The following is a 16958-nucleotide window of genomic DNA, read 5'->3' as shown; positions in this document are numbered from 1 at the left end:
TCTTGGGCACAAATGGGAGGAGAAGCCCTTGGTCTTGTCAAGGCTTGATGCCCCAGTGTAGGGGAAACCAGAACAGGGAGGCAGGTAGGCCTGGGTAGTGGGGTGGGTGTGGTAACACCCTCATAGTAGAAGGACGAGGTGGTTTTATAAGGGGTTTTGTAGATGGGAAAACAGGAAAACGGTTAACATTTGAAATGTAACAAAAGCCCTCTCTGGGGATGGACAGCTGCTAAGGTGCTCTGAGCCCCTACTTCCCTGCTGCCTCCCTTTGATCGCGACTGTGGTGCATGGTGTCAGCCTGGGACTCTCCATGGGCTGCTGCTGGCACTGGTCCTGGCGTTCAGGGCCAAAAGCATGATGAGCAAGGAGCACATGGTTTGTCCCGATTCAGAGCTGGGCGAATGGCCACCAAAGGACAAGCACAGCTTCCTGTACGATCATGAGGTCTTCCTGGGCAAGGAGGACTCCAAGACCTTTGATAGCTAAGCCTGGACGAGAGCAGGAGAGGCTGGGGAAAATTGTTGATCCAATTGACAGTGATGGAGGCAGCCCTGTTACTACTGAGGACCTGAAAGTTTGGATCAAACATGTACAGAAAAGATACATCTACCATAATGTGGCTAAACTCTGGAAGGATTATGACAGGGACATAAACGAAAAGATCTCCTGGGAAGAATACAGGCAGGCCACCTATGGCTACTACCTGGGAAACCTTGCTGAATTCCAAGATAGCTCTGATCATCACAACTTTAAAAAGATGCCTCCACGAGATGAGAGGAGGTTTAAGGCCTTGACGGTGACCTGACAGCTACTCAGGACGGGTTCATTGCTTTCCTACACTAAGAGCATTTAGAACATATGAAGGAGATTGTAGTTCTGGAAACACTGAAGGATATCGACAAGAACGGGGATGGGTTTGTGGACCAGGATGAGTACATTGTGGACATCTTTTCCTCACGAGGACAATTGCCCTGAGACAGACTGGGTTTTGTCTGGGGAGCAGTTCAGTGATTTCCCAGATCTGAACAAGGATGGGAAACTGGATTAGGATGAGATTCACCATTGGATCCTCCCTCAGGACTATGACCATGTGAAGGCTGAGGCCTGGCATCTTGTGTATGAGTAAGACAAAAACAAGGATGAGTGCTAACCAAGGAGGAGATTCTAGACAACTGGACCATGTTTGTGGGAAGCCAAGCCACCAATTACGCGAAAGATCTTACCAAAATCGTGATGAATTTTGAAAGACACTCATATTCATGTGGCCAATGGTCACAGGCTTCCTGCGGATGTTCTGGGTTATTGCTATATTTGTCAAGTATATAGCAGTTGTGTCCCTAAACAATGAGAAATCTTTCTAAAGCTCAAAAAAATCATACATTGCACCAAACAATAATAGTAGGAGATTTAAACACCCCACTTTCATCAATGGACAGATCAGGGAAACAGAAATTAAGCATAGACATAGAAAGACTAACAGAAGTTATGAACCAAATGGATTTAACATATATTTATAGATCATTACACCCTAAAACAAAAGGATATACCTTCTTCTCAGCATCTCATGGTACCTTCTCCAAAATTGACCATATAATCGGTTACAAAACAAGCCTCAACAAGTATAGGAAGATAGAAATAATCCCATGCATCCTTTAAAAAAACCACGGACTAAGGCTGCTGATCAATAACAACAAATAAGACAGAAAGCCCACATATACATGGAAGTTGAAGTCAATGAAAACTTGGTCTTTGGAGACATAAGAAAGAAATTAAAGATTTCTTCAAATTTAATGAAAATGAAGATACAACATACCCAAACTTATAGGACACAATAAAAGCAGCGCTAAGAGGAAAACTCATAGCTCTGAGTGCCTGCAAAAAGAAACAAGAGAGAGCATATGTCAGCAGCTTGACAGCACACCTCAAAGCTCTAGAAAAAAATTAAATAAACCCTAGAGGAGTAGAAGGCAGGAAATAATCAAACTCAGGGCTGAAATCAAACAAGAAGATACAAAACCAAGTATCAAAAGAATCAGTAACCCTGGAGTTGGTTCTTTGAGAAAATCAACAAGCTAAATAAACACTTAGCCATACTAACCAGAGGTCACAGAGAGTGTATCCAAATTAATAAAATCAGAAATAAAAGGGAGACATAACAATAAAATCTGAAGAAATTAAGAAGATCATCAGATCCTACTACAAAAACATATTCAACAAAACTGTAAAATGTGAAGGAAATGGACAATTTTCTATACAGATACCAGGTACCACAGTTAAATCAGGAACAAATAAACCATCTAAACAACCCCATAACTCATAAAGAAATAGAAACTGTTATTAAACATCTCCCATCCAAAAAGAGCCCAGAACCAGATGGATTTATTGCAGAATTCTATCAGACCTTCATAGAAGACTTCATACCAATACTGCCCAAACTATTCCGCAAAATAGAAACAGACAGAGCACTACCAAATTCCTTCTACGAATCCACAATTACTCTTATACCTAAACCACACAAAGATACAACAAAGATAGAGTAATTCCGACCTATTTGCTTTATGAATATTGATGCAAAAATGCTCAATAAAATTCTTGCAAACTGAGTCCAAGAACACATCCAAACAATCATCCATCATGATCAAGTAGGCCTCATGGCAAGGATGCAGGGATGGTTTAATATACGGAAGTCCATCAACGAAATTCATCATATAAACAAAGTCAAAACCACATGATCATTTCATTAGATGCTGAGAAATCATTTGACAAAATTCAATACCCTTTCACTAATAAAGTCCTGTTATGATCAGGAATTCAAGGCCCATATCTAAATATAGGAAAATGCAAAATATATCCAACCAGGAGCTAATATCAAACTAAACTGAGAAAATTGAAGGAATCCAACTAAAATCAGAGACTAGACAAGGCTGCCCACTCTTTCCCTACTTTTTCAATATGGTACTTAAAGTCCTAGCCATAGCAATCAAACAATGAAAGTAGGTCAAAGGGATAAAAATTAGAAGGGATGAAGTCAAAACACTAATATTTGAAGATGATATGATAGTATACTTAAGCAACACCAAAATTCCACCAGAGAACTACTTAACCTGATCAACAACTTCAGCAAACTGTCCAAGCATAAAACTAACTCAAACAATTCAGTAGCCTTCCTCTACTCAAAGGGTAAAAAGGCTGAGAAAGAAATTAAGGAAATGACATCCTTCACAATACTCCCAAATACTATAATATAACTTTCTGTTACTTGAACCAAGCCATTAAAAATCTGTACGACAAGAACTTCAAATCTCTGAAGAAACTGAAGAAGATCTCAGAAGATGGAAAGATCTCTCATGCTCATAGATTGGCAGGATGAATATGGTACAAAAAAATGGCCTTTTTGCCAAAAGCAATCTACAGATTCAATGACATCACCATCAATATTCCTACTCAATTCTTTATAAAGGTAGAAAGTGCAATTTGCCGTCATTCGGTATACCATAAAACCCAGGATAGCAAAAACTATACTCAACAATAAAAGAACTTCTGGGGGAATCACCATCTCTGACCTCAAGCAGTATTACAGAGCAATAGTTTGTATGGTATTGGCATACAGACAGGCAGATCAGTGGAACATAATTGAAGACACAGAAATGAACCCACACACCTATGGTCATTTGATCTTTGACAAAGGAGTTAAAACATCCAATGGTAGAAACATAGCATTTTTAACAAATGGTGCTGGATCAACTGGAGGTCAGCATGTAGAAGAATGCAAGTTGACCCATTCTTATTGCCCTGGACAAAGCTTAAGTCCAAGGGGATCAAGGGCCTCCACATCAAACCAGATACACTAAAATTAATAGAAAAAAAAAGTAGGAAAGAGTCTCGAAGACATGAGCACTAAGGAAAATTTCTTGAACAAAATACCAATGGCTTATGCTTTAAGATCAAAAATCGACAAATGGGGGGACCGCATAAAACTGAAAAGCTTCTGTAAGGCAAAGGAGAGTGTCATTAGGACAAAAAGGCAACCAACAGATTGGGAAAGAATCCTTACCAATCCTGCATCTGATGGATGGTAATATCCAAAGTGTACACAAAACACAAGAAGTTTGAGTACAGAAAGCCAAACATCCCTGTTAATAAATGGGGTTCAGAGGTAAAGAAAACATTCTCAGCTGAGGAATATCGAACAGCTGAAAAGCACCTAAAGAAATGCTCAACATCCTTAGTCATCAGGGAAATGCAAATCAAAACAACCCTAAGAATCCACCTCACACCAGTCAGGATGTCTAAGATCAAAAACTCAGGTGACAACAAATGCTGGTGAGGATGTGGAGAAAGAGGAACACTCCTCCATTGTTGCTGGGATGGCAAACTGGTACAAGCACTCTGGAAATCAGTCTGAAGGTTCCTCAGAAAATTGGACATTGCACTACTTGAGCACACAGCTATACCTGTCCTGGGCATATACCCAAAAGATACTCCCTCATACAACAACACACATGCTGCACTAAGTTCATAGCAGCCTTATTCATAATAGCCAGAAGCTGGAATGAACCCAGATGCCCTTCAACAGAGGAATGGATTCGAAAAATGTGGTACATCTACACAATGGAGTACCACTCAGCTATCAAAAACAATGCTACGTTCAATTCATAGGAAAATGGAAAGAACTAGAAAATATCATCCACAGTGAGGTAATCCAATCACAGAAAAACACACTTGGTATGCTGTTGGGAGCGATGGCCTTGAAGCCCTCCATTATTGATGTTATTATTATGGTTAGAAGTAAGTATGATGGGGTTCATGGAAAATCCCCAGCCAGCTGCAGAAGACTAATACAAATATGGTGGTCAAGATGAATAATCATATGATAACGTGTGACGTTAAGATACCCAATGTCATGACCTGTAACCTTTCTGAAAAACCAACATCCTGCTGACTAATAGATATGACAAACCTGTGACCTTTCTGACAACCTGTCAACATCAGCCAATTCCCTGACCACATGAATATTGTGTCCTTGGCGTGGGTAAATGTTTCTTATTTCTCTCCTCTCTCTGTTACCCTTTTTATGGTACAAATTCAGCCTTGGGGAAAAATAAAATTGTCGCCTTGATCAGACTCTTGTCTTGGCGTCCTTCTTCACATCTCTTCTCCCTCATTCTCTTCCAGATACTCAGCACCCCTCATTGACAATATGCACTCATTGATAAGTGGATATTGACCAAAACCTCGAATTACCCAAATGCAATCTACAGATCTCAGGAAACTCAAGAAGAAGGATGACCAAAGTGCAGATGCTCCCATTCGTTCTTAAAATGGGGAACAAAAATATCCATAGGAAGGGATATGGAGGCCAAATCTAAAGCAGAGACTGAAGGAACAGCCATTCAGAGTCTGCCACACATGTGGCCCATATATATACAACCACCAAAACTAGGTAAGATTGATGAAGCTAAAAAGTGCTTACTGAAAGGGACCGGATATACATCTCCCCTAAGAGACACATCCAGGGCATGTCAAATAAAGAGGTCAGAGCTAGCAGTAAACTACTGAACTGAGAACAGGACGCCCTTTATGGGAATTAGAGGAAGGATTCCAAGAGCTGAAGGGCTTGCAACCCCATATGAACAGCAATGCCAACCAAATAAACCACTAGCAAAAGACTATACATGGACTGACCCAGGGGTCCAACTGCATATGTAGGAGAGACTAGCCTTGTTGGGGCACCTGTGGAAGGGGAAGCCCTTGTTCTTAACAAGGTTGGACCCTCAGTGCAGTGGAATATCCAGGAAGGGGTTTCTAAGTGGCGTGGATTGGGGGACCATACATATGGGAGAGGGCACGGCAGGGGGCTTATGGACCAAAAGCTGGGAAAGGGAATAAGGTTTGAATAAAAAGTATATATCTATTAAAAAAACTAAAATTTTAAAAAATGATAATAACACTAAGAAATAATCAAAAAAAGAAAATGTGAATAAGAAAGAAATTTTAGGATTTGGAAAAAGATGAATGCCAGGTATTAAAAAACTGTATGACAATGTAAACACTTTAATATACTTGAGAAATTTTTTACATGTTAATGAACTGCATCTTTTTTTTAAAATAGTGAATGGAAATCCAGTCCCTTCCTGGGTGTGAGTCTAGGGATCCAGATGTAGTGGAATTCATTATTTGTTGAGTCCTGAACCTTTGAGCCTGCTTCTAACTCAGCTTATGGCAAGGAAACTAGGCCAGGGTGATATCTAAGCCATTGACCAAACTATCTGGACTAACAATCAGAGGTGAAATTCCACCTTGTAAATGGGACGAGAGGAATAAAAGATACCTTTAAGGATTTAAAAAAAATGAAATGTACCCCAAAAAAATCCAATAAAAATGTTTAAAATAAAAATAACTTAGGAAATACAAAATACTGGGGTGCCATTCCACAATCATGATGTGTTTCTTCAGTGATAGCTTACAGGTTAATTTACTTCTCTATAACTGTTTTCTTATTTGAAAGTAAGTAATGGCATCATCTGTGGAGTGATGGTGAGAACAAAAGCTTTGCCTAACTTGAATAATCGATCCCTCCTGAGCATGTGCTTAACATTCTAAGCACAGGGAAATTTCCTGAGGGGATTAAAGAACAAAATCCAAACATAAAACCGGAACAACAACGATGTAAAAACATTCTGCACTCTGGGTATGAAGGCATGTTACAACTTTAATCAGCTTTGTAGGTATTTCTAATAAACACACAAGAAACAAAAATCCTATCACAGTCCTAGCAGTTGCATCCAACAAAGAGAGAGCTGTGAGGTAGTGCGTGCTGCTTCTTTCCCCAGATACCCCTGGGCCTCAGGCCTGCACCCAGTGAGCTGGACCAAGAGCAGCCAGGTTGAAATTCCTGCTGCCATGGCAGGATTCTGCAGGAACATTTCCCTTTGACAACAAGGAACCTGTGTGGAGGAGACCTCTTGGTGAGTCCTCAAGGACTCTACTGTCCTATTCTACAGGGAGAAGCCCTGCCAGGTCTTTGGCAAGGCCAGCCAGTTGTATGGGGAAGTCTCTGGTCCTGTGGCAGAGGGCGAGGAATGGCAGAAAGAATGGCAGCTCCACTGAGAGCAAAGGCTACCCCTTCTAGGCCTATGACCTCCTAATTAATTTATCTTTTCACCCAATGCCCTATTTACATTTTCTTACTATCATACAACTGTGATCTTGATGAGCAGCTGGGCTCTTGTTTTCTTAATCAGTTCTTTGTTGTCACAGACGTTTTTAACTTACTCCAGCCCCTGAGAATTATTCATACCTTCTGTATGCAGTAGGACCCTTGGTGGGACTGTCATCTCAAAAATAGAAGATTCGGTAATCCAAAAGATTGGACTCCAGTTTACCTCAGGCCAGGAAAGAAGTCAGCCACCATTAGTAAAAGAGCAAGGGAAAAATTACATAGGAAAAACAAGTGGCTTGATCAGTAGAAAAGATCCTCAACTTCTAAGGCCCGCACATCTGCACCCCTCTCTTCTGAGCTTTGTATAGTGATGTTGTATAACTCCAGATGGTAGTAAAAGGCAGAGTTCTTCCCAGAAAGGTCAGACATGATTTTCACTCTTACATCTCTGAGGTGGGGTGGCATTATAGCACACATTCATGTTGAATTATTATAACACCTATGATAAGAAGACAGAATCTATATATCACAATGCCAAATAGACTCCCTCCTGAACGTATGGACCCATTAAAATTTAGGTTCAACCTGAACTCAGGCCATTCCACTCCCTTCCCATCCTCCTGATTCTTATGTTTGCTACAAGTAAAAGATCATGGTGCAGTCCCCAATATTCTCATACCTAGACTTGTCTATTCACGAAGAATGATATTGGAGAAGTGATGGCTATATAGTTACAATGTAGTAACACAAGGTCCAAGTGGACATTTGCTCACTGATGTCCAATTTAATTGTCTTGTTATATTTGAGAAAGGGAGGATGTCCTACATAATATATAAAACGGACAGAAATTTATTATTTTATATATGCCCTGTAGTTGATCACTATGTTCCCAAGTAAAAGGAGTTTTTATTGCAAAAAAATAGGATTATAGACCATTGATTTTGTGAAATACATGGATATGTAAATGGAAACAATGTCGGCTTTCAAGGACTGCACAGTAAGCAAATATTTCCAGGTTTTATACACTCAGAGGTATAGAAGAAATATATTGGCCTCCAGAAAAAGGGAAAAGCTCAGGAATCGAAATGTGTGTCACATGCATTGTCTCGAGAAGTAGATTTTACTTTTAAGAAAAATCTCCCTCCTCCTTGGTCCCTAGAGTTTTGGGTGCTAAAGAAAATCTGTTCTCCAATTCAGGGTTGTAAGCAACCCTCCCCAGCAAAAGCATTGTTGACTTCTAATGAAGCAGAGAGACATATCTAGCTTTGAAATAGAGGTTGCCAAATGGTATTCCCAGTGACACATGAGAGACTGGAGGAAAGGGTCCCCACAGATATTCATCAGTGTGGGGAGAGCTGGTTAGTAGGTAGGCCATAGAATTTTCCAGTGACATCACCAGTAAGACGTCCACTGAACACTCTATTGTATCTAAGAGATCCCTAGAATCTTCTGTGATGTCACCAGTGTTGTGGTGACACCAACTGCCTTTGGGATATTACTTCAGTTCCCTTTGGGTTCACAAGCAGGCATGTTTCGCCAGCTGCTCAGGCTATTTCGGAAGGAAAGTGTTGATCAAGGAGAGACCGCACCAGGTCAGAGGGAAGCTCAACCCCTCTCTAGTGAAACAGGAAGGAGGAAACTATTCTGGGGAAGGCTTGGTGAGTCGTGGGCTGAGTTGGGGAACATCCTCAAGGAGGTAGGTTTGAGATGTGCCTTCTAAGACTAGGCCTTACAAGCAGGAGCCTTGGGATTTTTCAAAGGCAAACCAAGAGGCAGGAGTTCCTGATCTTTAATTTGAGAGAAAGCCATAAAGTGGTAAGACTTCAGTGTCTTTTCTTGAAGCTTTTTAACTGTGAGTGTCAATGATTGGCAGGAGGAGGCACTGTGAGATTAACAATGTGACCATCCATGTTTGGGAGTTGAAGCACTTCATCCTCTAGATTACTGTAGGTTACATAAGTCTCTGATGGCGAGAAGAAGGAAGGATGCACCCCTAGTCATGAATTGAGTTCTCAGACATTTTGGGCTGGACCACACTTGGTTAGAGCTTGATGGTGCTAAGCATTATGAAATCATTATGAACTCCAGGATTATCTGCACCACATCTGATATAACAATGTTGCAGATGTTTATGTCTCAGTCAGATTATAACTTTCAGTGCCGGTGATTGTGTAATAGTGAGTGTGGCACGTGTATGGCATTAGAGGTTGGGAAGAGGGACATAGCTTAAGAATCAACATTTAAGAAAGCTTTTCTGTTCTTTCAGGGATTCACCCAGTCCCTACCATTTCCCCTTCCTCAACCTCCTTTTCGGATTCAGAATGATCTATTCTGTCCATTGGTTCAAATATGCAAATTAAGTTGGGTTTATCTGTCTACAGGTTTTGGTAGGAAGGCATCATCCCAAAATGTCATCAGTAAGCAAGAGGAGTGTCTAAAGGAACTGGAGGAACTCAAATTTGAAATCCAGAAGTGTCAATTCGAGAGGGATGAACTTTATCAAATCCTGGATCTTTATATCTATGATGAGTGGGACCACAGGTAGTCATTATGCCCAGTAACCTGTTCACTGTCTTGTGCTCTCTCTCTGCTACCTCAAGATTTACTCATAGCACGAGAAAGTTTCACCTCTCATCCTGGATTTTAAGGAGCTTTGGCAGGCATTTGCTTGTGAGATAAGCTAGGTGCTGTGTGTTTAGGGTCAACCTCTTTTGTACTTGACCCCGATCCTCTTGGATTAGCATTGGTTCTGTCAACAGCCTGAAGGACCTGGTCACACTTGCTGCAAGTGTCTGTGAATGAAATGCCTGCACGTCATCACTCTTTCCTCTGAATTTGTTCATTATACACTGATTCTATGGCACCTCCATGAATGTAGTTGGCATTCTAAATGTGTTTGGATATGGGTTGGTATGTATGTATGTGGAAGTATATGTGGTGTTTACTCAGGATCAGGACGTCTGGGACCTTTGATGGGGTCTGAGGATTTGTTTGATCAACACTTTGCAGGTCATGATAGTGATGAGTACGTGGAGGCCCACACTGATCAAAAGAGCACTTTGCTCCTTCTGTATACGTTGGTGGCACACAGGACTCTCCCGAGGGGAGGAGGTGCTATAAATCCTCTTCCTGGTCAAACTTAGTTATGCCCTCTGGGAATTCATGTAACGATAGAAACCAAGGATTGAGTATACCTGCTTTCAAAACAAGAGAAATGTCATAACAGCTTTCTCTTGGGCCCAAAGCTGTGGCACGGACTGGAGGAATCTTCTTCCTGAACTAGTCAATTCCATCATGCTAACCTTGCCAGCTCTTGAAGGTCAGGTCCCTCCAACTGGTACCGTGACTCTCTTGTCCTGTGCCCAGGATAATAAACTTAACCAGTACAAATACTTTGAAGGAGCAAGTATGTGGTACATACTGAGTTTAAGTAATAGAACAGTCTGATTTTACCTAATTTGTTTCACCTGCTTTGATCTTTAGTTTTTTATTTTTTTAACTATCCAGGGATTGTTTATTGTGACCTAGAAATGGTCACTGTGGTCTTGACAGTTGTTATTCCCAAACAGGCAGCTCTCAGGCTCTGCCCCCTCCTATATAGTGAGTCTTTGCAGAACCATATCTCTCAGGATTCCAAGGAGTCCCTATTTCAAAACAAATGTTTGCTTATTTACATAGAAATATTTTCTGTGGATTGAGTCTCACTGTTGGGTTTTGGTCTGGTTTTTGACTTTGCCATTTTCTTCCCTTCCACCATTCCTTGAATTTGAAATTTTTTATTATATATTTTTATTTACATTTCACCTAATTCTGAAATCGTGAGTTCAAAACATCATTTGTTCCTTTGGCCTAACCCAGGCTGCATGTCGAATTGCCAGTCCTTCAATCTGAACATGAGATGAGAATGATGGCTATGCAAATGATGACCAACTCAATAAGTGATGCCATGGAGAGGTACAAGGAGCTCATACAAGTGAACAGTTCCTACCGGTGAGTCGCTGACAGAGATGAGAATCCAGCACTAGGCAGGGAATGCTTCTGTCCTGTATGACTTTAACAAAGGTCAGGGCTCTGGTTCTGTAGTGTCTGACTCTTAACAAGAAGGCTGCCTCCTGGCAAGGGTCTTAGATTTGTAGCTCTTGGACTCAGTTGTTGTACATGTGAAGGGTGTAGAAGACCCTCCAATTGTTATTTTCCCCGTTAAAGATCCTCTAGATAGAAATGGTTTGCACCATGATGGGAATATCAATCAACTCTGAATCTCTAGGACTCTGACAGGAGATTTAAAGATCTGTGATCCATGAGAAACACATGGCAAGATTGTATAGCTATTGGGTCTTCAACTAGCCCTCAGAGGGGCTTTCCCCACAACGTGAAGATGGTTTCACCATACCATGGACATACGAGCTCCCTTATGGACCATCTCTTCTTCCTTGATTTATATAAACCGTCTTAATGTCAGGATTTTCAGAAGTACTTTGATTCTTGTGGAATGTGCCCTCTGGATTTGACCTCCTCTAATTGGTGCTAACTTGTATAGTGTGGCTCTATTCTGGGGATTTCTGAGGATGAGGACCCTTGAACGGATGATTGGACTTGCAGGAGTGACAGGCAAATAGAAGGTGCCTGCGATTTACCATTTTTTGTTTGTGGTTCAGCATCAGGCACTCCCAGCTCCTACGTGAACAAGCTCAATTGAAGAACAATATACAGATTTTGCTGAATGAGAAGAGAGAACTGCTGGTGGAGCAGACTGAACTGCCAGCATCCTCTGTGGAGGCAAAGAGGCTCTGTGAAGAGGCTGGAATGAACATCTGTGACCCAAGTGCCAAGCAACAGCAGGTAGGGTTAGGCCTCATGGTCAGGTTGTCCTCATGTCTTAACATAAACATAGACAAACCAATGTAACTGTCTATTGATGGATCCATGTCCTGACCTAGGTCTCATCCAAGTGTTCATTCATGTGATGGTTTACAAGGCCCTCTGTTGAGATAGCCCCTTTTCAAGAAACTGCATGTTTGGAAAGCAAATGCTCCTGCTCTTTGAGAATCTGCACTTCATTAAGAGAGATAGGTTGATCACACAGCACAGCACTACATGCCATTATGTATGGAGGGTGCTATGTGGGAGCCCCTCTTTAGACTAGAACAGGGCTCTGAGGGATGAAGCAAAAGCCTGGAGCTCATTTTTTTTACAGGGTTCGTGTGAGACTCAGGAAGTAAGTAGTTTTCAAGGAGGAGAGCCTGGTGGAAATGCCAAAGAAATGGTTCTCATTTTCATTTGTGGTGGCTTTTGTTCTTCCTCCCCTCATGTCCCTGTATATGAAGATGGTGACTTCATGCTTCATAGATCTTGGGTAACTACAGAGCCTGTGTATCAGCATGTCAGTCCTGTCTTATTTGAGTGCTTCTGCAGAGTTCATAACTGGGCCTTACAGTCTGAAGCTGGTTAGAAGAGCAAGGATGTGGAAAAGGTTTCTCAAAGGCTGAGGGTTGCCATGAGAGATTTGAGACTTCAAGAACAAAGTTATCAGTATATACCCCCAATTCTCAAGAAAGGTGCATTGCTGTGCTGACCTGCATCTTAGGGAGCATGCGGGGAGGCCAGTTCATGACATGCAGTTTTGTCCAGTCATTATCTAACTTAGTCCTTTAAGCCTAGGTCTCTCAACAAACATGAAGCTTCCTTTTTTTGTGCTGGCCAGCAGTCTTTGCATCATTCGTCCAGTTCCAAGTGGAGCCCCCTCTCTTATTTGTCTCAACACATTCTTAAACCATTCAGCTATTTTAAAAATAAGGATTAGATTTCTTCACTTTACCTGAACAGAGTTATCCCCCGGGAAGATTCTGGATTGCCTTATTGGCTTCACCATGATCTTGCATGGAATCCTAGAGTGCATCCCTCTGCTGACATTTCTTTGCTGACTATATCATGGGCACTGCATTCTCACAGGATAGATTCCCTCTCAATATTGTACACAGTGCTGCATTCCAGAAAATTCACTGTATGTTATTTATTTAGCCTTTTTCTGACTGACATTGAGGTTGTTTTAATATCACATGAACTCTAATGTGATGAAAAGTTCCTGGGAACTGACCATTAGTTACTGTCTTCTCTGATGCTTCCAAAGTCTTCTATGAAGGAAACAGGGTAGTTTTAGTGAGGGGCCTATGATGAGTCAGCATAGCGCTTGATGGAGTCTTTTCCTAGAAATCTCTCTCTTGGGGATTTGATGTTGTGTTGTTTAGGCTATCTGTGCAGAACATGTAACTTACTTGTCGGACCAGCAAGTATCTGCATAGAAAGGTTTCCTGAAGTGGAAATGAGTACAGGCCAGGGCCACACAGCCTGCTTGAGTCTAAGAGACTTGTACACAGCATTGTTCCCAGTAATTCCTCACTCAACAGGAAATGTGCTGCACAAGATCAAAGTTTTCATTTGTGCGTGCAAGTGAGTATCTGTGTATGTCTGTGTGTGTGTGTGTGTTTGTGTGTGTGTGTGTGTGTGTGTGTGTGTGGTGTGTGTGGGTATATGTGTGTGTGTGTGTGTGTGTGTGTGTATGTTTGCAGTAGTGAACATGTGTTTCCCTCTATTTCCAAGTTTCATGAGAGAAAAGTACTCTAAGCGTTCACTTTACATCCATGAAACATGAAATAGAGCTGCCCAGTCATTTAGCATCTCCATCTAGCTCTGTACAGCAAAAGGACACTTAAATTACTAATTTATTCTGTTTCCAAAAATTTCAGAACAGAATTATCTTGTGAAGTCTGGGGGAGGAGTGGAAATATGTTCAAGTGAGTCATTTTTCACAGGGGTAACAAATGGTACAGGCCTAGAGCTTGCAGGTCCCTTTTTCTTATGGTGTAGAAGCAGGACAATAAAATCCTTTAGAAATGCAACCCCCAAAAAGAGGACACAAAAACACCTGTAAAGTTAGATTTTCAAGTGATTAGGGGCAAAACTACTGATCTGCATTGAAATCCTTTGGAGCACATCAAAGGAATGGAGTACAGGGCGGTAAGTGCAAGGCTTCTGTATAAAATCCATGAGTTTATGCGGCTTCTCTGTTCTTTGTGAATTGTGAAAGCCCACTGGAAGGTTATGTCACTCACTGTGTCTTCTCCAAGGTTGCTTTCCTCATTGCCTGCTACCATTACTTTCGAGCTACCTTGGCAACTACAACTTCCCCTGGGAGTTTGGCTTGGATTTTATTCATTGAGAATTTGAGTTGCTTGGAATTGTATCGTCATCCAGAAAAAGTCGCATAGCTATGCTGTGGTGCAAGAACAGGGCAGTTTCAGGAATCCCTTTAGGTGCACAGATAATCCAAAGCGCTCCTCTATGTTATCTGTGTAGCATTCTGCAAGTGCTGTCGATCAACATCATTGTCTCTCAGTTAATTTCAGCCTCAGTGGGTTAGGAGAAATGATGAGCTTCAAATGGGTCTGACAGTGTAAGAACAGGTAGCCCTATGAGAAGCCATGTTCAGAAAGTGGAACAGAAGTTTTAGTTAACCCAGTGATTCCACAACAAGGAGTAGGTATTGCCATTGCAACTAGGGAGCATCAGTGTTGTAGTGGTCCCAGAGTAACCTTGAAGGAGAATCTATCCAGACGTCCATCAGCCAAGGAGTGAAAGTGTACCATACGATGGAGCCCTTCCATAGATTCTGATTCAGTGTGAGATAATCCATGCAAGCTTTTACTTACTTATTCAAATTATCTCTGGAACAATCACATTACGGGGAGAAAATTTGTTGATTTGGATCCTGGTTATGGAGATTTCCTATGATTCTAGCTTTGGGCATGAAGTCACTCAGGCTATGGTAAAGACAGCTCCGATTAGAAGAAGTTGCACACTTTGGGGAAAGTCTGAAAGAGTGAACAAGAACAAGAGTCTAGTCCACCACCAACATATGATCCTTTGCTGAGCAACAAGACAGCTCTACACAACCTTTGGGACTTGCTAAGCCAGATTGTTAATGGGGAAAGAACCCTGAGTCTATGACGGTTTATGGGAGGACAGCACATCACTGACTGAGCTGTCTATGGGCTCTGGCCACTATGTACATATTACACTCAACATTTGTTTTTATACCTCCAGTGAATCCTGGGGAATCTTTACATTAAGCATTAATGTTCAGGTAGGAACATAGGCTGGAAGAAGCCATTTGAATATCCTTCCCTATATAAATACCCTTTTTGGGTGGATGACCACCCCACCTGGATTTCAGCCTCAGGCAGCTAAGGAGCTACTCAGAGTATTGTTCTGGTACAGTTCATGTGAATTTTGCCCATGAAATAATATATATGATCCTCTGTATTTCTTGCTATGTTCTACTCCTTTCTTCCTATGATCTCTCAGGAAAGATCTGAGGACATTTTCTCTTCTGTCCTCTCACAAATTGCCTTACACTAGCCATAGACTTACAGGGGTGCTATTCTGTTTCTACATCAAAAGCACCTTTAATGTCTGTGTGTACGCTGGGAAGATTTGCATGGAGCACATTCTCAGTGATTACAGGATCTATGCAATTCCCATGGATCTGATGTGAGATGGCATCTCTGTGTATTTGCAGATACAGTGGTTACAAATGGAAACTAGACGGGTTCCTTCAGTGCTAACATAATCAGAAATTTCACCTCAATTCTGGGCATGTTCTCCAGAAGGAATCCACATGGTATTCTAGGTTGCTCATACCACTCTTGAACTCAGATTCAGACCCAGCTACAATGTTATTATTCAATGTCATATACCTGGACCAGTGGGGAAATATGCTCATTTTTCTCTTAATCCCAGCACAGTGCATAGTCCACAGTTCAAATTCTAGCAGTGTTAAAAGCTGAGATATAAATCCAAGCGTAGGTACTCTATGTCACTTGGGGATGCAGGGACTGACCTCAGCTGACAGGTCATGCTGGATTGTCCAAATGAATAGAGCTGATGTAAGAGGGAGAGCTGAATTGACAACCACTCAATAAATCTTTATTCCCTTGCTCTGCTAGGTCTGAAATTCTCCAGCAGAAACTCGAACATAACACAGTCCAGGACAAGATCTCCCTTGGAGAGAAGTGCTACAGGAGGAGAACTAAGTGTGCACAGCAAATACACCACTATTGCGTCTCATCTGTAGTGTCCATAGCAATTGTGGACTGCATTTTCCTCCTTTAGTTTAACTTCTTTGGATTGAATAGGCCGTACTTTCACCTCAGCATCTCCAAAAAGTGTGCACTTTTTGAGGGACGCAGAGAAGTGCTGATGCACATCAATCAAGAGCTGCTGGTCATCCAGAAAGACTGTGCACGTGTAAATTTGTACTTGTCCTGATGGGTCATCCAGAAGAGTTTCGTGGAGATCAATTCACAATATTGGAAAGACTTTGTGACAAAGTCTGTAATATCATTTATTCTCAGCATTGGTAGGCTTTTTCCTTAATACCCCCACTCCAACAAAACAGACCTACTTCCACTCCTCTCGAAAAGATTGTTACCATCACTAACTGCTTGTCTACTGTGTCTCCAAGGCAAGCCACAGGCTATAAGTCTATTCTGCAAAAGGAGCAGCAAAAGAATGCTTAGCGCAATTCTTCTATTTAAAGTTTGGTTAATTTTTAATTGTTTTGGTTATTTGGTTTTCCTTCTATTCATTTGAAGATTTATTATTTATCTGTTGTTGTTGTTTTGTTCATTTGCTTTTCTATTTTGATAAGGATATAGACTGTATATATTGACTACCTGCATCTGGTTACTATCAAGTAAATTGGTTGTATTCTGGTCAATAAAGGAGTAATCTCAAA

General features: G+C 41.3%; 1 protein-coding gene and 1 pseudogene across 2 annotated transcripts in view; both read left to right on the top strand.

The window, feature by feature from the left end:
• LOC134480445 (reticulocalbin-1-like) overlaps window positions 1–5177 on the top strand; it is an 18905-nt pseudogene extending 13728 nt beyond the window's left edge.
• LOC134480476 (uncharacterized) overlaps window positions 1–16958 on the top strand; it is a 21379-nt gene extending 4421 nt beyond the window's left edge. The window contains exons 2-6 of one of the 2 annotated variants that reach the window (XM_063267967.1): window positions 5176–5443; window positions 9544–9703; window positions 11021–11152; window positions 11821–12004; window positions 16168–16958. In XM_063267967.1, coding sequence (XP_063124037.1) covers window positions 5353–5443; window positions 9544–9703; window positions 11021–11152; window positions 11821–12004; window positions 16168–16173 — 573 coding nt within the window. In that variant the 5' untranslated portion in view covers window positions 5176–5352 and the 3' untranslated portion in view covers window positions 16174–16958. Of the gene's footprint in view, window positions 1–5175; window positions 5444–6001; window positions 8821–9543; window positions 9704–11020; window positions 11153–11820; window positions 12005–16167 lie in introns of those variants that run through there. The other variant, XM_063267966.1, reaches the window with a different exon arrangement.

The sequence above is a fragment of the Rattus norvegicus genome, chromosome 9 (assembly GCF_036323735.1).
Source record: "Rattus norvegicus strain BN/NHsdMcwi chromosome 9, GRCr8, whole genome shotgun sequence".
NCBI lineage: Eukaryota > Metazoa > Chordata > Mammalia > Rodentia > Muridae > Rattus > Rattus norvegicus.
This window is presented reverse-complemented; position numbering and strand designations above follow the sequence as displayed.